The sequence below is a fragment of the Colius striatus genome, chromosome 7 (assembly GCF_028858725.1).
Source record: "Colius striatus isolate bColStr4 chromosome 7, bColStr4.1.hap1, whole genome shotgun sequence".
NCBI lineage: Eukaryota > Metazoa > Chordata > Aves > Coliiformes > Coliidae > Colius > Colius striatus.
In genome coordinates, this window is record NC_084765.1 from 30122030 (window position 1) to 30146794 (window position 24765).

The 24765-nt window shown below is 49.9% G+C and overlaps 3 protein-coding genes across 8 annotated transcripts in view; 1 reads left to right on the top strand and 2 right to left on the bottom strand.

Moving 5' to 3' along the window:
- Positions 1-8801: 8801 nt before the first annotated feature.
- On the bottom strand, positions 8802-16219 carry UBL7 (ubiquitin like 7). The gene is made up of 11 exons (XM_062000200.1): positions 15933-16219; positions 15569-15787; positions 14914-15033; positions 14186-14268; positions 13981-14065; positions 13257-13314; positions 12629-12762; positions 10854-10903; positions 10069-10236; positions 9740-9862; positions 8802-9385 (listed from the first exon to the last, which is right to left on the bottom strand). Exons 2-11 carry the CDS (start codon positions 15750-15752, stop codon positions 9248-9250), a joined length of 1143 nt encoding a protein of 380 aa, XP_061856184.1. The 5' UTR covers positions 15753-15787; positions 15933-16219; the 3' UTR covers positions 8802-9247.
- Positions 16220-17045: 826 nt separating this feature from the next.
- Positions 17046-19199, bottom strand: LOC104552336 (actin, cytoplasmic type 5). Of its 2 annotated transcripts, none has more exons than XM_061999017.1 (2): positions 19104-19199; positions 17046-18504 (listed from the first exon to the last, which is right to left on the bottom strand). In XM_061999017.1, exon 2 carries the CDS (start codon positions 18491-18493, stop codon positions 17363-17365), a length of 1131 nt encoding a protein of 376 aa, XP_061855001.1. In that variant the 5' UTR covers positions 18494-18504; positions 19104-19199; the 3' UTR covers positions 17046-17362. The 2 variants fall into 2 exon arrangements, with proteins under 2 accessions (XP_061855001.1, XP_061855000.1); XM_061999016.1 differs by having other exon boundaries at positions 19072-19143.
- Positions 19200-19330: 131 nt separating this feature from the next.
- The window catches only part of ARID3B (AT-rich interaction domain 3B), a 36321-nt gene continuing 30886 nt past the window's right edge, over positions 19331-24765 (top strand). For 3 of the 5 annotated variants that reach the window (XM_061998997.1, XM_061999000.1, XM_061999001.1), the window contains exons 1-2: positions 19331-19420; positions 21988-22664. In XM_061998997.1, coding sequence (XP_061854981.1) covers positions 22077-22664 — 588 coding nt within the window. In that variant the 5' untranslated portion in view covers positions 19331-19420; positions 21988-22076. Of the gene's footprint in view, positions 19421-19605; positions 19654-21987; positions 22665-24765 lie in introns of those variants that run through there. The other 2 variants (XM_061998999.1, XM_061998998.1) reach the window with 2 other exon arrangements.

A 24765-nucleotide genomic window follows, 5' to 3' on the forward strand; every position in this document is an offset into this window, starting at 1 on the left:
CTCCAGAAGCTACAGCTCCCCTTAGTGTCCTTTTTATTCCCTGCAAGCTCGGGGTAAACCTGACTCCTCCCTCCTTCTTTGACCTTCTTTTTGACACCCTGCCCATGTAAAGCAATATAGGACCAAATAAGATGAGGCTTCGAACTTTTGGCTCTTTTACTAATGCACAAACATCAGATGATTGCACAGGACAACATTGGGAAAGTGACTTCAACACACAGGCAGCATCTGGAAGGCCAAGGGATTAGCACTGCTTCAGGGAAATGCATCAGGGAAAAGAACTCCACCATGAGTTCTCCACAAGCAGGGCCATCCCACAGACATACAAAGCAGCACAATGCAACACTGCATGCATTTCATCAAGGAGCTTGTGTGCTTAGGGAGAGGGCAGAGCTGATTTCAAGGTTGCTTCAACTCTGTACAAGTTTGCAGGAGGTGCACATCCACCTGTCCCAAAGCAGGCAAGCACTGCTGTGAGAGTGTTTGCTCAGGATCTACTCAAGTTTGTTTGCTTGGGTCCTGCTCAGCCACATACCATGTCCTCAGCTCCCTGACTGCAAACACAAACTATCAAATTCCAGGCACCAACTCCCCCTCCTGAAGAGGTTTCCGTCTGCTCCACTCAAGCATCAAAACTTCCATAGTGCAAATTATGTGCAGTTCTTTCCAGATCATGTTAGTCTGTTCCAACATGGATCAGAAGGCAGCTTCCCTCAAGTATCTTGCAAAAAATCATAAAGCACAGATTTTCCTTAAGAGGAACAGTTTTATTCATCACTGCAGGAGATAGACTGTTCCAATGTTTGTAGCCCAGACAGTCTAACAATTATGAAACCTCCCATTTCAGTTGGTATCTTTTCATTACAGAAGAGCAGGTATATTAAGACATTACTCATAAGAACATATCAATTACTACCCCTAGGTCAAGAATGTGACCCTGGGAAACAGTCAGTAAGTGTGATGGCTTTGAACACAGACAAATCTTTAGTGGAAAAAACCCAACATCAATACCACAAACATTCTTTTCCCTGCAAAAGCCAGGTAAGATTTTTTTCTCTGCTGGGCCATCTCATCCAGAAATCTGATGAGTGCATCTCAATCTCTCACTGTTACCAGCTTTAGAACAGTGCCAAGAGGGACCTTTCTGAACGTGGCACGATGGGCTGAGGATGTTCACCTGGTCCACTGTGCTGCGTTTCCACAGGCCCTCACCAGCGAGCTGTGACACAGAGCATGGCAAAACGCCTGCTAAATCCTGCCTGTGCAGGAACTCTGCTGTAGGGTTGGCTGATGTCCCATGAGTCTGCGACACAGGTATAAACAGCTGTTGTAGAGATTTGGAAGGTCAGAGCTTCTACTTCCTACCCCTTGCATTTTGCCTTTGGAAACAAGTCAACTTAGCAGCACAGACTTTGAGAGGAAAAATGTGAAATTCCACTCACTGTTTCTTTTGGTGCTGACCAACAGTCTTTCAGTCCTCAGATGACAAAGTAAGGTGGGAAGGAAGCAAAAGGGATCATTTATCAGCAAACTGCTGCATTCTGCTTTCACCACTTGAATCCTTCCCCCAACTCACATTCCTACCACAACCTCAATCATCTCTTACAGCCGCAGCCCTGCAATGGCTGTCAGCCCTTCAGCCTCTCCTGTTTTGAGGCATGCTGTTTTCGTGCAAGCTCAGCTGTTTAATCTGGACTGAGCCTGAGGGAGGCTGATCAGCTGGTATACCTCCCCCTCTCAGTTCTGCCGTGATGCTGAAGGACAGGACAGTAAATCTAAGGTCTCCAGAAGCATTGCTAAAGAGGTTAGAAAGGCCCCCCCACCCCGTGCTAGACGATACCCCCAGGGCTTTAAAAGTGAGTCAGGGAAGGAGTAACAGAACCATGTACTCCAGGACATCTTTGTCTAGTAGATGAACCCCTTTGACTCACCAAGGGAAACTTGTGCCTGAGCAGTCTCACGCTCAGCTCCTTGGAGAGCAGTGCACAAGCCCTCACTGGGACTCCCCCTTCTTCAGTTCTTTCCCCTGAGCAAACCCCCGGGGCTCACCCCAGGCTGTACCTCCCAGACCAGAGCTTCACAGCCCTATTCACCAATCCCAATAGCTTGCAGAGGTCATAACCTGAGACTAGCCACAAACTCATCTAGATGATGCTGAACCACACCTCATTCTTTTCATTACAGCCATCCATTTAGTTAGCAATTGTGTTTTACCTGAACCCTCACCACATTAACAAGCAGCACTGTCAAGAGTGATTCAGTGAGAACTCACAACAGAGCAGGAAAGAAGGTAAACCAGCTGCACGTCAATGACACAGACTGAGGTGTATGCACCCCTCAGACAGGGGTGTCAAACGCCTTTGGCACACTAAATAACATCCAGCGCAGAGTCCTGCTCAGATAAAAATTAAACCAAAAAGAGAACAGAAATAAATTGCTTTGTTGAGACTGATCTTCCACACTGCTGCCACAGAAGCTGCATGTTGATACGTAGTGCTGCACAGCATGTCAGCTCTGGTTTCCTACCAGGGCCTAGCAGGTCAGCCTATGTTTTGCTTACCTGAAACTCTTGGTGTTTCTTTTCTTAACTGCTGTGCTCCTTTGCTTTTCCTGCAGGTCCTGGATCTCAGGGCAGCATCACTACATGCTACCACACTCTCCTGCAGGGGTAACTGTTTCAGCAGTGGCCAGAGCAGCCTCCTCAGCAATAACGATTCCCACATCTACCCTGCTCAGAATTGCTCTAGGAAGGGTCCAGCACCCACTATCCCATAAACAAGCTTATAAACATCCTTTATCAGATCCATTAAACTCACAAAGTCCTTCTGATAACACACAAGGTTCACTCTCCACAATCTGCTCTCCCATCCCTTACCATAATATGGGTTGGCATTTAACACCACGTTTTTTTCTGGGGAATGAAAGCATGTCACCTGGACCCCAAGAAACCACTTCAAACTGCTGCTGGGAAAAATGCCAACAGTCTCTCACAAGCTGGCCAGGCACATAAGATTAAGTGGAGGCCTCTCAGGAAAGCAAACTATTTTAAAGATATTGAGTTGACCTTGTAGCATTCAAGTACTTCCATCAGTGTCTCGCCAGGAAGAGAGAGACGTCTAAGAAGTAGTCTATCTCCTGCTCCTCCTTCCTATTTTGGCCCCTGCTAGCCAACCCTGGGCCAAATGACGCAGGAGGTAAGTGCCTGCAGTTCAGCACTGTCCTTGGCTCTACGTTCAGAGCCTGCCTGGTGACATGAAGGCTCAACACCACAGATGTCCTGGTTTCGCTTTCCATCAGATACAGGAAGCCCTCCATCTCCTCCAGCTGGAGAGTGGGAACAGCTCAGGATCTCACCATGTGCTGGACGTGTTTGACTTATCTCTGTGATGTGTTAAATTCTTGGAAAGGCCACTGGGGAGGAGGTCCCCTTTCTGCCCCTCCTCTGGCACGCTTCATGCCTGTCACCTGCTTTCTGGTTATTACATGGCCAGATCAGTCCCACATGGCTCCTTTGGGAGAGCAACTGCAGGAAGGCAAAAGCAACCAGGTCACTGACTTTTGGGAGGGGAGGAAAAGACTAATTAAAAAAAAAAATGAGGTGGAGGAAGAATAAATGGACATGCACTCAAGTGACCAGACACCAGCTGGCAGGATCCAAGGGATGATTAAATCACGTGTACCTGAGGATCCTGTGTGATCAAAGCATTTAATGACAGAGCTACACCTCGGAAACAAATTCTGTGGAGATAGTGTTGTCACTGCTTTACTTCCCTGGAACTGGCCTTACACAAACAAACCAATGAACACAAAGGTAAATAGTCTGGAGTCTGCTCTGCAAACTGTCTGGTGTGCATTGCTAGGGGATTACACAGCTCTGAGGTCATTCGTAACCCTTTCCTCTTCAGTGAGATTAAATGACAACGTTCTTCCTGGCTGCCCAACTTCCTTAGCTGGTCCTTGTCACCTGTTGCTGCTTGAGTGACTGCAGCAGTCCCAAGCACCCAAAAATTAAACCTCAGAGTGTTACTGGGACCACCACTCCCCCTTTAGAGCGTGACACCCCAGAAGTTACCTGTGTGCACGTCATCTCCTGCTTCCAGCTGCTGAACACTCTTGTGAGTGACAGACTCTGAACCTTACTGTGAAGTGGCACAGAGACTACAAGTTTATCTGTTTAAAGAAAAGAGGGGTCTGGTAACTACCAACACCCCATACCTAGCTCTAAAAGTCCCTAAACCTCGGACAACTGGTTGCTGGGAAAAAAACTATTAGAGATGGATCTTTCTCTATGCATCCTTCTCCAGTTTTTCTGCAGCATCTGTTATTGACCATTGCAAGAAAAACATGGGACTCCAGCTCTGATCCTTCATAATCCATCTGATGGTTTTATCACTCCTGAGTGGAACTCCACAGCTCTCTAGCTTCTCAACAAACTCAAACTAAATTAATGCACTCTGCTGAATAGTTTAAACAAGCATTTATTCACTGGTAGAAAGAGAAAAGAAAAAGGGCCCAAAGTGATTTTGGGACAACCATTTTGCCAGCTGGCAGCCTGAAGCCCCCAGAAGTCAGCTAGAGAGACTGCGTGGTCAGAAATGCTCCCCAATATCCCTGGCCTCGTCTTAAGGGCGTCGGGGTTTTCTTTTGTTTAAAGTTTCCAGGCTCAGTTCAAGAGTCAGGAAGAGTAAGGAAGCTTCATGTCCAAAGCCAGTGGCTCAGCCATTGTCTTGACTTCAAAGGATATATGAGATGTTTGTCTTCCTCCCTCTGAACTTTCCTTTAGCTTATCATATTCTTAAACTTAAGCATCCTTGTAAGGCGGAACTAGAACTACAAGCACTCCCACAAAGCAAAGGATTATTTATCCTTTGTGATTTATAAATATTAGAATTCTATAAATATAGAAGAAAATATTAGGAAATGGAAATATTTTCATGGTGTGACATTTTCAGTACATATCTGCTGCCACTGAGTTTAAAATAGAGTCAGTTGCCTTAAAGCTGCACTGGTTTCTTGTGCAGCCCTCCAGTGAGCATCACATGGATTCTTAAAAAGGATGCACCGATGACTGAAGTCTGAGGCTCCCCTTTTGTCACTTCTAAAGAAAAAATGTTGATTCATGCTACGAAAAGGACTGAGTCCCACAGGGCAGAGGGTGGCTCTCTCAGTGAGACCATTCAGTAAACTGAATGAGCACAAAGCTCACTTAAGAAAAACTAAACATGCTTATGTGTTTCCTGACGCTTTGGCACTCTCCCCAAGGACAAAGCTGGAAGCAGGCAGGAAACCACCGAGTCCTTTGTAAAGAACACAGGCCCATGGGCAAGAGCTCTGTTCCCTGCTGCTGTTCACAACATGGATGTATCCTGTGGGCTGCCCAAGCTTACTCCTCCCCTAGCAAATTCTGAGGCAGCCTCTGCATCCTGAAGAGAAAGTCACCTTCACCAATCTTCTGATTTAAAGTGCCACAGAGAGGCTGGGGGGCCAAGGCATGTAGCCCCATGCTGCGCTGGTGAGAACAACGCTCCTCCAGCTCAGCACTGACAGCCCTGATGACCAGAGGCATTGTGGTAGTTAGTTCTCTGGCTCCTGCATCTACATCAGTGGACGGGGCTGTGCAAAACAGCAACACTGGTTTAAGGTGCTCTGCTGCCTTTTCCACACAGCTCCTGTGCCAAGGTCCTGCAAGCAGGGAACACTCAGAGCCTCAGTTTGGCTGGGAGAGCAAGGAAGAACCATTTATTCTGAAATATTGGAGACATGTGGGAGAGATGAGGGGAAATCTCTCATACACAAGTCACTTAAAACCAAGGATGAAGAGCTTGAAACTTTAGCAGTTTCCAATACAAATAACAAACCACCCAAGCACATCCACACCAGAGCACACAAACAATTAATACCTCAAATATTAGCATCTGCTCCTGGGATAGATCTTGTCAGTTGTGTTGACTTCACAATTGGAAAGGCTCCAGCACCATTGTTAAAGCAGAGAAAGGTGTGAGCAGTCACACAGGCTGAGGTACTGCAGACGCCCTCAAGGATGTGAAACCAGGGAGATTCTGCTCTGTCTCCATATCACTCTATTGCTGGAAAATTACCCTTCCCCGCAACACCACTTTGCTTCTCACAGACAGTCGGCTCAGGACTGTCTTAGGCAGAGAGAGACAAGGCAGAAACAGTGAAAAAGCCATCAAGGTGGCCAAAGTAGAAAGGCAGAGCACATAAAGAGCCTAGATAGCCACTGCCAACCCCTGCAGGTGTCCAGTGGTGACGGTCAAGCACCAGAACAAAGAAGAAGATTACTGGAAGGACAGGAGTATAAACAGCTGCTGCCATCACTGCTGAAAACACCCGCTGTTCCTGCTTCCCCTCTCAGCTCCCACACAGGCAAAGAAGCAACTGAATAAAAAAATTTCTCTTTGATGTCAGAAGCAGAAAGTCCCTACTGAAAGTGCTTATGTTGGGAACCATCATCTGACCTCCACCTCCTCCAAAGGGTCAGGCTGGCAAACACAGCATGGTGGGGGCTGGGCACGCAGGCAGGATACAGATAGGCAGATACCCAACAAGAACAGATGCACCTCTAAACCAAGCATGGAAGGAGCAACTAAAACTGGTCCAGGAGGAGTGGAAGGTGTCAGGGCAGTAATTCCAGTTTCATTCAATACATCTTGTGAGATACAAAGTCCTCCAATGACTGCAGAAGTCAAGGCAACTAGCTTAGACAAGAAACCTCACACTTCATCCCCATAAGCCACAGTTAGTGCCGCTAATCAGACCAAAGGCCTCCCCGAACAAGCGTGTGCCTCCTGCAGCCTCCTCTCAGCAGAGGCTGCACTGGCTGAGCTTTCTCTGCAGGCAGAGGTGGCTGTCAGCATTGCTTTCATCTCAAAGTCAGAAGGCAGGAGGCACACAGCCATCAGAGCAGGTGGAAAGGCAGCGCTCACCTGGCTGCTGCAGAGCTGGTTCTGAGGATCTCTGAGCTTCCACTCTCCTACAAGAGCTCCTGCATCAAAGTTTCCCTTCCTCCTCCATCACTAGCCCTGCAGGTGCCAGGCAGAGCTTCTCTTCTCATCCCTGCATCTCTAAATTTGCCTAGTTGCTGAGCACGTCTATTCTAGGCAGCCAAAGGCAGGCGAGATGAGGGAAGCGAAGCACACGCATCAGTCGCATCGTGAGCAACATCAGTGCCAAGATCTGCTCTGCTGTAGCCAGTTCAGAGACAGAATGTGTCTGATGCAACACTCCAAGCCAAGGAACACAATTTGTGAAAGAAATCAGGGAAAAAAGTTCCTTCCATAACAAACATCCAAGCAATTCTTGATTTCCCGGGAACGTAGGGAGAAGCAGAGAGAGCCACTGTAACTGCAAAAACCACTTAATACAAAACATGGGGCAACAAAGTGATCAAACCATAAGAGCAAGGTCAAGACAGAAAAGCAATACCATTTTGGGATACCAATAATCCCAAAGTGGGCTAAACTAGTTGCCATGGTACAGCAAAGCAAATTAGTTGTCCTGGTCCCAAAGCAAGTCCTGCTAGCCTTGGGCAGGTCTGGGAGAGCCTGTAACTGCTTCCCAGTTTTGGGCAGCAGCATCTGCAATACAGTTAATCCTCAGTTAGCCTAGGATTGAGGGCTGACAGCAGGGCTTGGCTTCACAAGGAGAGAGAATGCTATGCATATGCTATCCACTCCCACAGCAAAGCAAAGAGTGAAGGCACCAGGGATGGGAATAGATTTATCAGTTTTCACGCACGTAAAATCACAGGCACCGTCCGGACTGGGTTTCCACAGGGGGTAATGAGGGCAGTAACCTGGAAGGGTGTTTCAATTCAGGAAAGCTGGTTATGTCCATCACATCCTATCTCCTACATGTTGAAAAATAAAAACAGTCCCTCCCTTGTGACAGACTTAATCCTCTAGACAGGATTAAAGTCTATCAGTCAAGGGGCTACCCTGGAGAGAACAATCCAGCATTTGCTGGGCAATAACCAAGATCATATCAGCAAGTGATCATAGCACTTGAAGAAGAATTAAGAGGGGAGCACAGGCAGCCTGAGGGTGGGAGAGCGTTTTCTGCTTTTAGCTTTCCTGGTAACACACGGTGGCATTTCAGGCAGAGCAGCTCCCATTTTCATGCCTTGTTAATCTCCATGGTACAATCGGAATGATGCCAGGCCCAGCTCTGGTTCTGGCTTCTCTCAGCTCCCATTGACTGTAACAGTGATTGTCTTTGCAGCTCAGGTCCTAGGCCCCTCGGATGTGACACTCAGGATTACATAACACTTTTGGAAATACTGTCCAACAGACTAACCTGTGTCAGAGGCAATGTAATTCTTCTACCAGCACCTCATGCTCTTCACAATTCCCTCAAACCCTTGTGCTTGTTTTTTTTTTTTACTGTCACCTTGTGGTGGCCATGAACTCCTGTACCTGTACCTTCATTTTTGCCAGCTTGCAGGAGTCTACCAGCCTCACCCAACATAACTGAGGACAGGTTTCTGCTAAGGGGGAGACATGATGCTTCTCTGTGGCACCTTCTGGGAGAGTATCAGCATTATAGCACAAACATTTATTTTGCATTGGCCTGACTTGTGGCAGGATGGCTGTGCAGGTCAGCTACACCCCAATCACTGCTCTCCAACAGATACATCTCTGCTCTGTAAGAGGAGTGCCCTCTGCTGAAATAACAGCCCTCTTGCATCAGGCCAAGTGTTTCCTCCAGCTTTTTTCATGCAAGCACATTGCCTCGCAGATCTGGAACACAACCTGGGACAGATCACGACCCAAACAACGAGCAAGTGAGTACAGTCCATTTAATAGAGTCACACACACAGGGACCACAACAGCAAAACAAGACAGACTGAGGCATGTCAGGAGGGCAGGAATGTGTTGACAGGCAGGAGAATGTGTTGACAGACCTAAGACTGCAGAACCATCCTCTCCAACACAGAGCCACCTCTTTCACCATGCTGCACAAAGTTCTGAGGTCTTGTCTCTGTTGGCCAGAAAAATGAGGCTGGAGAGAGGTATCTGGAGCTGGAGGAGTGGTCCTCAGCATGGTCAGTGCTCTCAAACAGGAGCATTCTGCCCATTTGCAAGGAAAGAAGCAGCCACCCCAACTGCTTTGTGCTGGAGAGAGGAACTCCAGTGCAGAGAAGAGTTTCAGGGCCAAGCCCCATACCAAGGAATGTCACAGGTGCCTCAAGTGCAACTCATCAGTCCTGTCTCTCCTGCCCAAAAAGCTAGGGAGCCCCACCAGCAAAGATGAGCTCCAGGGCAGCCTGAATGTCCCCTCCAGTGGCCTGCAGGGCTCGGAGACTTAGCTCGTCATCATGTATGCCCATGTCTCGCAGCTGCTGAAGCTGTAGTTGCCACTGGCTCTACAGACAGAAAAAGAAGGAGCTAAATGTAGGTGCAAGAGTCCAAGCAGAAATAAAACAGTTTCTCCACAGCCCCCTCTTTCACACTGCATTCCCTCACTTCTAGTTCACAGGTGTAATGCTAAGCATGCAAACAGATCTTGAAAGCTCAAAGTCTTGCTGCAAACTCCCTCAATCCACCATCCCACCGTTCCACTCAGTACTTCAGCATCAGTCTATTGCGCCTCCAGCACGAAGCACTTCTCTGGTGATGACCCTTTCAGCTTAATGCCCTGCCACAGGAGGTGGATGGAAGAACTGTCTCCACCCTGCAATGCTTTGGCAGGCTCGTGAGGAAGAGGCTGTGACACTGACCTGCAGGCTGGGCTGCCCTGAGGCCTGTAGAGCATGCTGTAAGGCCTGGCTGAAGAGGTCATTGGTGATGGGTGTTCCTGACTGGACACTGGATGACATTGGGGAGGTCCCAGAGGAGTGACCCTAGGAAGAAGTAAGTTGGACGTGGATCAGAACACTTGTCACAGGAACCAGCACCCCACCATCATGCCCCCTCAAGCCTCTACAGAAGAGAGCTCAGTCCCAAAAAGGTAAAGCAGCAAGGGCTGTGAGACCTGAGTGGGGCTCGTGGTCAGGAGCTTATTGTAAGGCTCAGGAGCATGTCCCCAGGTGCTGTGCTGCCACTGTACCTGGGTGCCAGGGGTGGGTGTGTGGGAGCTGCTCTCTGGGGTGCTGGCCAGTGCCAGCGCCGTCGCCAGCTCGCTCTGGGTGATGGGACGGGGCCCAGCAGCCCCAGCGTAGCCAAGGGAAGCCGGGCGAGACCCAGACATGCTGCTGGACGGTGTGGATCTGGTGCTCTGCGTGGAGGGAGAAAATCAAAATCCACCTCTCATGTTCGTGTCCACATCACAGTAAAACCTGGCTCATTCCCAGAGATCTTTCCTGCAGTGCTTGAAACTCACAAGTGCAGAACTTTTGAAACATAAACATGTCACATTGGGATGTGCTTTTTTCCACAAACTCAGCTATTGCTAAGTTGCAGAAACTGGCAACAAACCTTTAGTATAACATCCATCAGCTTAAAGACAAAGTGTTATTAGCCTGTAACGAAACAATTAGCTGTTGACAGGCATTTTTTTGGCCTAAAGATGCAATTTCTCTTCCAAAATACTTTGGCCTTTGGAGCGGAAAACCTCCCTATGTTGCAGAAGAAAGGCAGGCACCAACACACCCAATTTGTCAGTCATGCTCAACTGCACACAGTTCTCTGCATCCATTTGGCTACCAAGGCATTTAACCTGAGGACAAGTGCTGTTCCAAGTTGTGCTTCTGAATTCTTCTGTTGCGATCCTACCTCACCACTCAAGAAACTCCTACAGTGAACAGCATTTGAGCACGTCACAATCAATGCTGAGAAAACTTAAATCCATCCTTTAAGTCCCAAACAGCCATTCCACCTGACCCAGCCACTTACCTGGTGGAAGTCATCTTCATCATCAGAGAGACCTTCAAACAGAAAGCCACCTGCAACAGAAAGAACCAACAGATGCAGAAAACTGGGTGCTGGCAGGAATTAGGTGCCAGATGAGAATCCTACAGAGTTCTTGGCCACCCAGCCAGGCTCAGCCCCAGCTAACCTGCTGGTTAAGACAGCATCAGCAAGCTCATGTGCAGAAGGTCAGTGGGAGCCTGTTGTCATGGTTTGACATGACAGCTGTTTCTGGTAAGGGGGAAGGGGCTGTAAAGATGGCTTTCGTTAAGTAGTTGCTTGAAACTCTCCCCAGCTCCGAGCCAGACCCACTGCTGGGGCTGAGCAAATCAGACACCTCCAAGATTACTTTTTAAGAAGAAGCTGGAAGAGGAGGCTTCTTCCTCCATCCTCTTCCTGCTTCTTCCATCTTCTGTCACTTCTTCTTCTGGCTGGTGGTGGTGCAAGGAGTAGGAATAGTGAGAGAAACAACCATGCTGACTCCAAGGTCAGTGAGGAAAGAGAGGAGGAGGTGTGCTGGAGTAGAGACTCCCCTGCATTCTATGGAGAGGACTGGTGAAGCTGAGATTTTCGTTTCTTTAAAGGTCCTGCATCAGCAGTAGAAACTCGTTTTAATAATGAGCCCGTATTAGGGGCAGAGACTCATTTTGATAAAGCTGACCCCAGACCAGGGGCAGCGATTCACTTCATTAAAGGCCCCGAGCCAGGGACAGTCACTATGGCTGGAGCAGGCCGTGTCCTGAGGAAGGGACCCAATATCCACAGCTATAACTGTGGGGAGGAACCCACGACAGAGCAGCTCATTAAACTTATGCCCAGAAGAGGCCTTGTCCTGAGAGAGGGACCCTGTAACTGCAGAAACTGCAACCGGGCCAAAGAATCCACACCAGAGATGTTCACCAAGGGCTGTGTCCCGTGTGAGGGACCCTGTATCGGCAGAAGCTGTGGCTGTTGGGAACAACCCACAGCAGAGAAGTTCGTTAAGGACTGTGTCCCACGGGAGGGACCCCGTGTTGGAGCAGGGGAAGAATGCCAGGAGTCATCCTCATCTGAGCAGACAGAAGCAGCAGAGCCCATCTGTGAGAGACTGACCACATCCCCCACTCCCTGCCCCTCTGAGCTGTTGAAGGGAGAGGAGGTAGAGATATTGGGAGCAGTGAGCTAGGCCCGGGAAGAAAGGAGGGATGGGGGAGGGAGATCTTAAAGTGCTGGGTGTAATTTTCTCATCATCCTACTCCCTTTTTGCTTTTATTCTGTTCTGTTTCTTGTAGAATAAACTTTCCTGCTTTCCTCTCTAAGTCGAGTACTGGAGTCTGTTTTGCCGGGAACTGTAGTTGGCAGCGAGCTCCCCCTGCCCTTGTCTCAATCCACAACAACCTTGCTTATCTTTTTACTCCCATTTTGCTGGGGCCTCTGCCATCCTAATGAGGGTGGGGGTGAATGGGGGCAGCGAGCAAGAGACCTTCGTGGTGCTGCTGTGCTGGCTGGGCCATACCACGACACCTGGTTAGGCCCATCTTCTGCCCTAAACAGAGGCCAGAGCATTCTGTTACCAGCGGTCGCTATACATGTTTGGTTGGGAGAGGCCCTAAGATGAAAGTGCCCCAGATGAGTACGACACAGTACAAAAATCTATCAAACCACAGTGCATGTTTCTAGCTTGGGAACCCCAATTTCTTTTCCTTCCAGCCTGGGGAGGACTGTGTTGGTACAGCACACATTCTGCAGTTTCCCCAACCCCTCCATGTGGCTGCACATACCTGGCATGTCCCGATAGGAGCCAGAGGACATGCCTCGGGAGGATGGCTCTGGGGCTGGGAGCGGGGTGCTGCCAGCCACTGAGTGCAGAACAAGCACAATGGCATTCACAAGTGCAGGGTGAGCTGGAATTAGCCTGGGGAGAAAGAGAGGAAGAATGAACAATGTCCACTGGGAAACTAAGAAACCAGCAGCTCAACACTAGCAAAGAACTTAGGGCACAGGCATCCCCACATTGCCTTTGGCTGCCCAGCAACAAACACCTCCCCACACTACTCCACACAGCCAAAGAAGCTGGGGCTCCTTCCTGATCCCACATCGACCCTCCCATGGTACACATCTCCCATCCACTCTCACAGGAACAACTCTCTACTGTGAGTAACCACATACAGGTTTGAGCCCACAATCTGGAGGTGCCAATGGCTTAAACATCCTGGGTTTCATCAAACAGTAGAGGCAGATGCATATCCAAGTATAATCTCTCTCTTTCCTGCTGCTGAGGAAGAAGGGTCTCTGGGCTGGTGCACATGTACTGGCAGACAGGAGCAGAACCCCCTCTCCCAGTCAGAATGAAGTAGCCTATACAACAAAGGCATCACTTAGTCACTGCACCAGCTTACGTGAACTTACGTGTCCAGCATGTTGGGGTCTGCAAACACTGAAAAGAGGTCCTTGTCCTGTAGGACTCCTGGGAGGGATCAGGAAACATGATGAGTAAGAGGCAGGATACAAACAACAGGAGCCAGTCAAACAAGAGACGTGGGAAAAACCAAAAGAATTGATTGTTTTTCAGGAACTGAGTCACTAGCAGACACCATAAATACCCTATTATTGTTCTTTCTGAAGCCTTGTACGTGTTCCTGGAGAGACTCTTGATCACAGTCACACACCCAGGGGATGGAGCTTTTGCAGGAGGTCCCATAGGCTGTGCTGCAGTACAGCTTCACCTCAAGGGCAGGACCAAATCTGGCCCTCAACTCACAGCCATCAGCTTGTGACTTTGTCCCACATTCCACCTGCCTCACAGCAACATACCAAAAAGGCTAATAACATCCCAGGCCAGAAGAAGCATTAATGAACATTTTTGTATCACTTTGCAGCAGGGAGAAAGCATCCATCTCCACTGCTCTCCTCTGTGCTCCATATTCCCTAAGCCTTTTGAAGCCATCCCCAAACAGTACTACAGGAGCATGGTTCTGACACTTGAGCAGGCGCTGACTCTTACACTCCACAAAGGGACTGAAAAGGCACTTTCTCCAGAGGTGGGGAACTATCCCTTCCCTGTACTAGGAATTATACACAGACCGACTGTCTTTGCCTTTCCTCAGATCCTCTGGCTCACATGTGGACTTACCCAAAGCAACGGGGTCACTGCTGAGGCCAGGAGTAGCTACAATGATTTGATCCAGTGACTCCTTGTTCCCCAGCATTTTGAAGACCTGCCACAGAAATAAGAGCCATCAGCAACATCCCACAACGAGGCTGTACGGTGGAACTCTCTTCACAGAGAGAAGACAGACAAAAGACACCCAGACGGCACAGTATGAAGCCCCACTCACTGCATCTCTGTAGGCAGGACTGCTGTGCAGGGCAGTATGAAGGACCCGGAACTCCCGTACTGCTGCCACCTTATCCACAGGCTCTGAGGGAGGAAAAACAACAGCACAAAACATACTTCACCCACATTCAGCTTTACTGGCCATTTCACATGCCACTGTGATTTCCAAGCAGCAACAGTAGTGGTGCTTCTTCAATGCCCATGCATTCAGCTAAGCCAGAGAGGAAGGGTACTGTCTTGGTACAGTTACCACAGCCTAACAAGTAACTTCACTCTCACACATATAAAAATATATATAGATGTATATGTCCTATATGTACAAAGGGACCTGTATTAAAGTAACAGCTCTAAGCTAACCCATCTTTTTCTACAGTCAGGCTGACTAGAAACACAAACAAGCCTGCTTATCCCTTGAGTAGAGTAACCAGTCACTTTGTTCCCCATTCTCTGGCACCACCCTAAAATTAGTGAGTCAGTTAAGGGAAGGATATTCACTCATCACATAGCTCATTCCTTAACTCTTCCATCAGCAAGAAAACATAACACTCATTTGCTGCTGTTAGAGGTGGAGAAATCCCATACACACGTATCGAGCAATTCCTCCTCCATACCCCACATCAGCCTCCCAGAAGAAAACCACAAGAGAAACTGTTCCTCAGTCACAGGATACCCACACCAGACACATCTTGAGGAGATCTAAGCAGTAACCTGCTCCACCTCCTCCCTCACCTGGCTTCTGATCGGGCTCAGGCCAGGACTTGCGCAGGACATGAACGGTGGAGCCAGACTGGATGCCATAAAAATCAAGTGTCTGGTCATCCCTCAGCTTACGGCCACAGTAGATCAGATCTAGAACACAGAAACACCTAAAGATAAACATTTACAGCACACTGGGAAAGGGCCTGTGTGTTTAAGTGAGGAATGCCTGGGGGTTATTACTCCACATGTTGCTGCTTCATCTGGTCAGCAGCAGAGGAACGGTAACACGGGGATATTATGCAGCAGAAATCCACAGAAGGTGATCTTGCCATCTACTTTAGAAAAGCTGACCTCTCTCACAGTTCTCCTAGGAGATCTGACAATGCCACATTAGTGTTCACAAGCCAAAAGATTTCTTAACAAGGGCACCAACACCGCAGGAGCACTGTGTTCCCAAGCAAACACAGAACAAGGGATCCAAATCACAAAGTACTAAGATCATCACAGTGTAGAAGAGTCTCTGGAGTATGCTTTGAGTCCCCATACTGTGCCATCAGGTTGTGCTAAGTTTTTCCACCAGCCCATCACCACCAACAGAAGTATGTTTGTGTCCCAGTCACCACAAGGAGAGGAAGAGGGTGGCCCCACATGGTAGGACTCTGTCAGGACCCACACCGTCACCTACCGATGAGCTCAGGGTCTGGGACAGACTCCTGCAGTTTGCCAGTGATGAGCTGCTTGAGGTAGGAGATGCTGCACCCCCCGAGCGGGCATTCTCCCAGTTCTGTCTCTGGCAAACGCAGGATGGATTTGGGAGCCAGGGGCTGATCAGCCAGCTTCACTGCAATGTGCCACTCCGACAGTGACATGTCGGCCTTCTCACTGAACCCAGACCCACAGAGCTCTGCAAAGGCAGGAAAACAAACCCTGGTGAGACTCTCAGTTAACCACACGCCTTACAAATGCCCAGGCCTCGCCCTTTCTGGGAAGCACGTGAGATGCTAGCCGGAGGCCGGACCGACACGCAGCCACGCTTCGCAGGTTCCTACCTCAGTCTTAAGCCATATGTCTAGCTGCAAGGAAGGCCTCTGCCAGCCTCAGCACGCAGCCGAGGGAGAAGCCATGAGCAAGGCCCGGCCCGGTTCTCCCGGCGAGCGCACCCCTGGGGCCACTCTCCAGCCCCGGAAAGTACCGTTTCCCGCCACTGAGACGACGAAGCAGAGAGAGGGGGCTGCACACAGGGGCCCCGCGGGCGCCCAGCGAGGGGCGGCAGCAGCACCCGCTGCGCTCCTGCGCGGACACGGAACCGCGGCCCGGCTGCGCGCTGCGCCCTGGGAAACCGAGTCCGCCGCAGGGGCGGGGCGTGACGCCAGCCCGGGAGCCGCCCATTGGCTGGGCCCGGCACGCCCGGGCGGGACGAGCCAATCGGCAGGCGGCTGCGCGTTTCAATGCGGCGGGAGCGCGCGCCGTCCCGCGGCCCGGCCCGGCGCAGCACGGCCCGGCACGGCCCCGCGGCAGCCAGGGCCGCACACACCGCTGCCGGGCGACAGGGCACCGGCAGGGCAGAAGCCCGGCAGAAGCCCGGCGGAAGCCCGGCGGAACGGCACCAAACACACGCCCCTTCGCAACAGCTGACAGGGCCTCGGCTGCCTTTCGATTAATGACTCTTAATTAAGCAGGTGCCACCCTTTCCCATGGAAAAGCCTCCTGGAGATAAACACTCCCAGAGACGAGGGATCAATTTCCCCTGGCTGAGCAAGTTCCAGCACTATTTGCTGCTTCATCTTGTCACTTTCTCCCAAAAAAGGAGAGACCACGACTCCTCCAGTCACCACAACTTGTGCCAAGGAGCCAGCTTTTTCTGACAAGAAGAGCTGTTTGTGTTCTAAAAAAAGCCAAGTTACCATGAAAGTACAGAAGGGCTGCAAGAGTCACATTCCACTCAAGTTTTCCTCACTAACAGTTCTTAAAATGGTCTGCACTGCTAGAGGCAGCTTTAAATGGTGCTGGGGCACAATTTGTAGAGCTTTTACCCCAATTCTGTCTGCTAAGCTTTAAGGAGGCAACTACAAGTCTGAGTAAAAAAAAAAAAAAGTACTGTGAAATAATGCTTTAGTAGCAAAATCCAGAGCCCATCCCAAAAGAAAGCAAAGCAATCTCTATTAGTTTTCAAACCTAAGAAGTTTATTTGTTTTCCTACAAAAGGAGTCAGCTGTGACAAACCTAAAAGTGACAAGCCTAACTTTAGTGTCATTCCATTAGTGTGACAGGAAAAGTGAATGACCCTCTGTCTACCTCTGAGCCACAAGGAGCAGCTAGCCAGCCACAGCAGAACTACAGCCTAATGGTCCATTAAAATGCACAGGGCACTACTTAGTATCCCAACAAAAGTGTTAAGAGGTGCAATCTCAAACAGTGGAACAAGGGTGGTCCAACACAGCCAGGAGGCTGACCCCACAGGTGACTGCCAGCAGTCCCTCTAGAAGCACTTGCGATGGACGATGGAGGGGCCAGACTCATCGTACTCCTGCTTGCTGATCCACATCTGCTGGAAGGTGGAGAGAGAAGCCAGGATGGAGCCGCCGATCCACACCGAGTATTTACGCTCTGGCGGGGCAATGATCTTGATCTTCATGGTGCTGGGTGCCAGGGCCGTGATTTCCTTCTGCATCCTGTCAGCGATGCCAGGGTACATGGTAGTACCGCCCGACAGCACAGTGTTGGCGTACAGGTCCTTCCTGATGTCCACATCACACTTCATGATGGAGTTAAAGGTGGTCTCGTGGATGCCGCAGGACTCCATGCCCAGGAATGAGGGCTGGAAGATGGCCTCAGGGCACCGGAAACGCTCGTTCCCGATGGTGATCACCTGCCCATCTGGCAGCTCATAGCTCTTCTCCAGGGACGAGGAGGAGGCAGCTGTGGCCATCTCCTGCTCAAAGTCCAGAGCAACATAGCAGAGCTTCTCCTTGATGTCCCGCACGATCTCCCTCTCGGCCGTGGTGGTGAAGCTGTAGCCTCGCTCCGTGAGGATCTTCATGAGGTAGTCGGTGAGGTCGCGGCCGGCCAGGTCGAGGCGCAGGATGGCATGGGGCAGCGCGTAGCCCTCGTAGATGGGCACGGTGTGGGTGACACCATCCCCGGAGTCCATCACAATGCCCGTGGTGCGGCCAGAGGCGTAGAGTGACAGCACAGCCTGGATGGCTACATACATAGCTGGGGTGTTGAAGGTCTCAAACATGATCTGGGTCATCTTCTCCCGGTTGGCCTTGGGATTCAGAGGGGCCTCAGTGAGCAGGACGGGGTGCTCCTCGGGAGCAACACGCAGCTCATTGTAGAAGGTGTGGTGCCAGATTTTTTCCATGTCATCCCAGTTGGTGACGATGCCATGCTCAATGGGGTACTTCAGGGTGAGGATGCCCCTCTTGCTCTGGGCCTCATCCCCCACATAGCTGTCCTTCTGCCCCATGCCCACCATGACTCCCTGATGCCGGGGACGTCCCACAATGGAGGGAAACACAGCACGGGGGGCATCATCCCCTGCAAAGCCCGCCTTGCACATGCCAGAGCCATTGTCCACCACAAGGGCAGCAATCTCGTCATCCGCCATGCTGACCAGGCCTAAAGTGAGCAGGGACACAGAGATGTCACAGAGTCCCTCCACAAAGTGAATGCAGCAGCAACATCAAAGAGCCCTGACACATGCCCCCATGCACTATGCACCTGAAAGGATCTCATACACTAAGGAACCTCAGCAGCAGTGCTGAGACCTCCAACATGAGTGAGAATACTGAGGAGTTACATTGAGAACACTGAAGTGAAAGGGAGTAAGAAAAGCTTACCCCACAGAGCCCTCAGGGCACAAAGAGGGAAGACACCAGGGAATCATAATCACTACTTACTCCCCCATAACAGACGCACGTACACGCAGCCCCTAAGAAGAACCAAGGACAGGCCCTCCCTTCCCATCCCCTGCAGAGACCCGAGGAACCCCCCACTCCAGCCTTGCCTGCCCCCGATCTGAGGGAACAAAGAAAAGCCCCACCATGAGACGCTCCCCCCCGCCCCTCCCAGGGCCCCAAAGGACAGGGAAAGTGATCCGGAGACCCTCGTCCCTGTCCCGAAGGCCCGTGCGGCCAGCCCGGAGCAGCCGCCGCCTCGGCGCTACCGCGCGCGCTCCCCGCTCACCCCGCCGCAGCGCCGCCACACTGACTACCCACCGCTGCCCGCGCGCGACACTTTATCCTCCCGGAAGCGGAAGCCGCCCGGCGCTTTGCTATTTAATTGGCTCAGGGAGCGCCGCCCTTTTTCCTTCCAAGCTGTTTCCGGGGCTGGGCTGACAGCTTTGCCGGGGCCGTACCCGGAAGTAGGGCGGGCGCTTCCGCCGCCGGGCCCCGCCCCCGCCGCCCCGTTTCCGGCCGGGCTGAGGAGGGGCGGCGCGGGGAAGGCGGGAGGGGGCCGGAACGAGGCTTGGCGCGGGCGGAGCCGAGGCCGCCGCGCACGGGCCCGCCGCCACCCGCTCCGGGGCCCGCCGCAGGTAACGGCCTCCTTCGCCGCCCCGGCGGGAGGGGGGGGTCCGGGAGCTGAGGAGGGGAGGAGGCGCTGCCTGGGGAATGGAGAGGGGGCGCTGCCGAGGCCTGCGCCGGCGGCCAGTACCGAAGCGGGGGCGGGGTGAGACTGGGCTGGAGCTCACCGGCTGCTTGGGCGGAGGTACCGGTGTGGGGGCCGAGGGAGCGGGGCTGGCCGCCCGGCACAATCGCTCTTCCCCGGGTAGGTCCCTTCGAAGGGGATCGTTGGTTTATTGGTGGTTGTGGGGCATGGGAGGGTTCTGGTAAAACCGGGCACTGATGGCGTTGATTTCCCACCCCGGGAGAGCTCTGTTAAATCTTCCTCTTTTCGAGCGGTGTTTGGCGCGGAGGCTGGCGCCTGCCCGCTTACCCTGCAGCCGCAGCTAGTTGCAAGTTACAAGTTCCAATCAAGGGGCTGTTTAATTAAAGTGCTCTCCCAGGGATTGAAAGCCACACAAAGGCGGTGGGTGAGGACCTGGAGGTTAAACCGAATCCTCTCGCTGCCTTGGGAGAGACACAAATAGTGAGCAAATCCCCTTGCCAAAGGGTAAAATGGGTACTAAAACCTGGAATGGTGTAAAGGCGTTAGTCTAGTTACAGTTGTTACCTTAAACTCTTTCCTGATAGTGTGACTTAATTATTTACTGTGAGCAGCATGTCTCCTCTATGACTTAAAACTCACCTTAAAGCTGTTTGCCTCCACAATAACCTCGATACTGGCTGAGGGCGTTTGCTGTGTACAAAATCCATCATTTTGGATGCTCTGCTGCAAACCTTTGCGTCGATCCTGCCGTAACCTGTCACGCCATTGTACCTGAACTCTGGGAAGCACGAGAGTGCCGCATACCAGGGTGTTGCTGCACCTGAGGTGTGTTTGCTCGGCATGTTAACCCAGTATCAGGTCATTTATTATCGTGAAGATACCCGGGGTGTGTACGAGCTGCATGCCCTGCCCAATATCCCCCAGGCAGGAGAGGTGACACCTCACCCTGCCTCAGGTGCAACAATATCCAGCGAGGTGTGGGCTGGAGGTTCTCTAGCTTGGTTTAGAGTTGCTTGTTGCAACACCCACACCAATTCATTGTTCCTTTACTGGAGGACTGTGTGTGTGCGCGCATGGAGCTAGGCCAGATGGTATACTGTGCTTTCCAAGGGAGTCTAAGACTCTTTTCAGCTGCCAGGTAATGCATTATTGCTCCTGACATTCAAACCAGTAATCCACTTTATATTGTTTCATTTGCAAGCTAAAGCTGTGCTGCTGCCTGCTAGATAAAAATGCAAACACACGGGCCAGGCTTTTCATTTTGGTGATGGGCTGTTACTTAGAGAGTTTGTAGAGGAAAAAACAAGTTAGGCACTTCATGTGAGAGATGCAGTCTGACCACCTTGGGAGAGGACTTGGAGTTGCCTTAAGAATGCTGGAAGTTGTCTTTCAAACTGGTATCTGGTAGGCTATTTGTTGGTTTAGAACAGAACTGTGTCCGTTTGGAAAATGTGTATTAGCAAAATAGTCTCTTTTTTCAACTAAATGGCTTGAATAGCATGGTGCTGGTTGTAAACAGTGTGGTGGGAGGTGGCCAAGAGACTCTGTAGCTTGTTTGTAGTTGGCCTTTCCTTTGTTTCTCTAAGCTGACTGTGTTTTGATATCAATGAACCTTGACGGGCAGTAAGTGAGATCCATTTAAGCATCTTTTTACATTAAAAAAAATAGCTGAGGAGTGTCTTTGTCAGCAGATCCAGCTTATGGCACAAAGTCTAAAACACGTGTGCTGATTACACTGATTCAAGGTTGCCTTTCTAGGATTTACTGTAGATCAGTGCTGTGTTTCCTATTGCATTCTGTTCCTGTTCTGTTGCTCTTTGCTGAGGAGGCTTGTGCTGGCTCAGCATGGGCTTGCTGCAGGTCGAAGTGGAGAGCAAGGAAAGCTCTCAGGTCTTTCGTCTGGGAAAATCAAAGAGGGCTTGAGATGTGCTGGCAACTCTGGGAAGCAGAGGCTAGCTGTGCTTTGCTTTACTAAATGTGGTAAACAATGGCTAAATGGAGTTGTTAAAAAAGATGTGTCAAATGTAAAGAATTTAGTAATGAAAGCGTAAAAGAATCTGGAGATAACTGGTGTGTGATAAATGCCTGCCTGTTCTTTGATAGAAATATGGTCAAGCTTATCATCCTAGCTATCTCCTTTTAAGGTAGCCCCAAACACTGGATGTCAAACCTAACATTTCAAAAGTAATTATATAGGAAGCGTGGAAGGATTCTGACAAAAACCAACTGGCACTATGGACAAAGGCATTTCAGATGCTGTCTTAAGGGTGTATGAAACCAAGGTTATAGCAAATGTGTTCAGCTTGAAAATACAATTAAACAGTCTGAAAATTGAATGCAAGTTTGAGCCTGAGGCTGTTAAACATGAAGCTGATTGTTTCACGGTCTCCTGCACAGGAAAGAGTATTGGCTTTGCACACTATTTATCCTCTTCCTGGGGAAAAGATGAAAGCATTTTATATTCATACAGACAAATATTTGTCTATCTTTCAGATTCTGCCAGTCTCCCAAGGTCGGGGCTTGAACCCTGCCAGATAAAGTCAAAAACTCCCCCTTCTTTTCCCAGCCATGCAAACTGCGGGATGAAGCTGGAAGCTGTGGTTGAGCAGCTGCAGAAGCAGCAGCAGAAGCAGCAGGCGCCTCTGCAGATGGATTCCAGGGAGAGACAGCAGAGGCAGATGAGGGAAGCCCAGCTGCTCTACACCCAGCAGCTGGCCGTGCAGCAGGCTGTCCTAGCAGCCACATCTGGTAGAGCTTCGGGAGGCTCCACTGTTGGTCCTTTGGCCAGAGGCCCACCTGCAGCTGGAGCTACACGGGCTTTTGATCAGAGCAGCATGAATTCAGAGCCAGAAGAGGAAGAAGAGGATGAAGAGGAGGAAGAAGAGGAGGAGGAGGAGGAAGAAGAAGAAGGGGGTTTGGAAGGTGTTGAGCTTGAGGATGGCACCGATGTGACTGGAAAAGGAACCTGCTCTGCTCTGAAATATTTTCATGCTCCCAAAGTTGCCCACCACAACCAAACAGTGGCCTCTACCTCTAATCCTCTTCCAGCTTCAGGACATCAGCGGGGACCACAGGGCAAAGAAGAACAGGGTAAAGACACTACTAAGCAACTGTATTCCAGTTCCCCCTCTGGACGCCAGAACTGGCGGTTGGACGAGCAGCTCAAACAGGTCAGTGTCAATGTTACTGCCTTGTAAGAATGACACTACTCAGTCAGACAGAGAGTTTCTGTAGCCCAGTGTTCCTTTGAAAGCCCTGGCTGCTTGCAGTTGCTTTGGGAACAGTGCAAGAGCCATGTGAGTACAGAGCAATGCCCCCATGGTGTACTCTTCCACATTTATTTCATAAAGACATTGCACAAGAATTAGATTCACTTTACAGATTAGGATTTCCAGCTAGTGGTATAGAAATGATATAATGATCTAGAAACCCCAGTCTGTCAGAACCTCTGTGAGGAGGCAGAGGTTTGATCTTTGGCTTGTTTATCGTTCTGCCATTCAGAATGGACCAGGTTGGTGTTATGTTCATTTGTGGGGCAGACACTTGCCTGCTAATGAGTTCTTTCACATACAATATCTATAATCCCTTTGGAATGGGACTTTGTCTGTATTTCTGGTTGGTGTCGTGAACTGGCAGGGAAGAGTGTGTGTCCTGCCACTCATCCTGTGAGTAAGCAGAGCCACTTTGTATTTCATGTGTGGGAAGGAAGAAGCTAGCTTTTGGTAGAAGTTAATTCTGTGTTTGAATGAAGAATTACTACTCCTTGTAGATAAATGCCAGAGGATCAAGAAATCTTCTCTTTTAAGTTGATGTTTCAGAGCTCATGTGAGCAGACTTTTGGAGACATTTACAGCATTTATACGTGTAGAAATTGATCCAAAGAACTGCACAGTTTAAAGAAAAAAAGAAGTTGGACTTAATTGTCCTTTTCTACAGATGTTAGCCTGAATGTGAGGAGGGTTTGATTTTGCTTCAGATAGAGCTCTTTTAGCTCAGAAACCTTTTATAGATGAAGCCAGAGCAATTCTTCCTTCCTGCAAACCCTATGAAAATAAAAATGCTGGAGCTGCTCCATGTTGGCTGGTGAACCACAGCTGTGAGAAAGTTTGCTGTGGGCACTCAGGGCCAGGCACAGGTGTGTCTGCATGCAGGAGATGGTTTGGTTTATGCTGTCACAGGCAGCAGTTTGAGGAAGAACTGCTAAAGCTCAGCAAGCTTTATTTCTTCTTGTGTTCTGTTTAGTGTTGCCTGTAGGTTTCTACCCAGCTGCTCCTACAAAACTGTACTGCAAAAACTATTGGTGTTTCTGCACTAATGCTTGTGACAGGAACTCCTCTAAGTTACCAGATGAAGGGCATTTTTAACACTGGTGCAGCATGCTTGCAAAAGCAGCCTTGGTGCACAGGATGCACCAGGCAACAAGTTGCTGTTGTGTTTTCTCTACACTTGCTTCCCAAGAAGGGTTGGGTTGAGAAAAAGAGTTACTTAAGCTGTTGTAGGGAAATTAGGTATGTCAGTCAGGGGATGGTTGCTAGAGAAATTGCTTCAGAATTTACTGGATTGGAGCAACTGGCAAAAACTTCCTCTTTTGGGTCTCTGGGTGAAAAATAGTATACAGGACTCTGGTGTTAGAGTGATCACTTTCTAAATAAGCCCCAATAAACTTAGTATTAGACTTTGGCTATTTTTATTTCTAGCTTGGCTGGTGCTAAGGAGTAGGGCTTGTGCTTCTTTCCAATATTTGCTTCTCTTGTGAGAGTCCCGTGAATCTTACTGAATTAATAGGCTTGATTCCTAGCTCATTTGCCCTGTTCTGGGAAGACAAGTGACCATAAGCAAGCCAGACATGGTCTTAGCTGATGTGGAATAGCAAAAAAACCCCTCTGTTTTACAGTTGGCATACTGTACGCTCATACCCATCCAGTTACTCTGGCCCATTTCAGCAGTAATCAAGTGTAGTAGGTTGCAACTTAGTCTTAATTTTAGGCAAGTTTTATGATCTGGAAGGCAAAGCGCACAAAGCTTCACCAGGAAGCAAAACAAAAAGAAAAACCTCTTGCTGCTGTGTTTGTGATCTGTTTCACTGCTGACAGTGTGGATGGTAAAGGAACTGGAGAAATTCAGGGTCTCCAAATTAAGACATGGATTAAAAAGGAATATCAGGGAAATGGGATGGTGGGAAGATATGGCAATGTTCACATGTCCTAAAATACAGTCTTCTGGTACTGTCATTGAAGATGGAATTGGACTCTGTGCCAGCAAGGCAGCGCA

What these genes read in the sequence shown, in the direction of transcription:
- UBL7 (XM_062000200.1), bottom strand. Translation starts at nt 15,752, where the DNA reads ATGTCACTGTCGGAGTGGCACATTGCAGTGAAGCTGGCTGATCAGCCC. An exon ending in GTCCTGCCTACAGAGATGCA is followed by an intron (nt 14,066 to 14,185) that starts GTGAGTGGGGCT and finishes TTTCTGTGGCAG; the next exon opens with GTCTTCAAAATGCTGGGGAA. An exon ending in CAGTGACCCCGTTGCTTTGG is followed by an intron (nt 13,315 to 13,980) that starts GTAAGTCCACAT and finishes GATCCCTCCCAG; the next exon opens with GAGTCCTACAGGACAAGGAC.
- LOC104552336 (XM_061999017.1), bottom strand. Translation starts at nt 18,493, where the DNA reads ATGGCGGATGACGAGATTGCTGCCCTTGTGGTGGACAATGGCTCTGGC.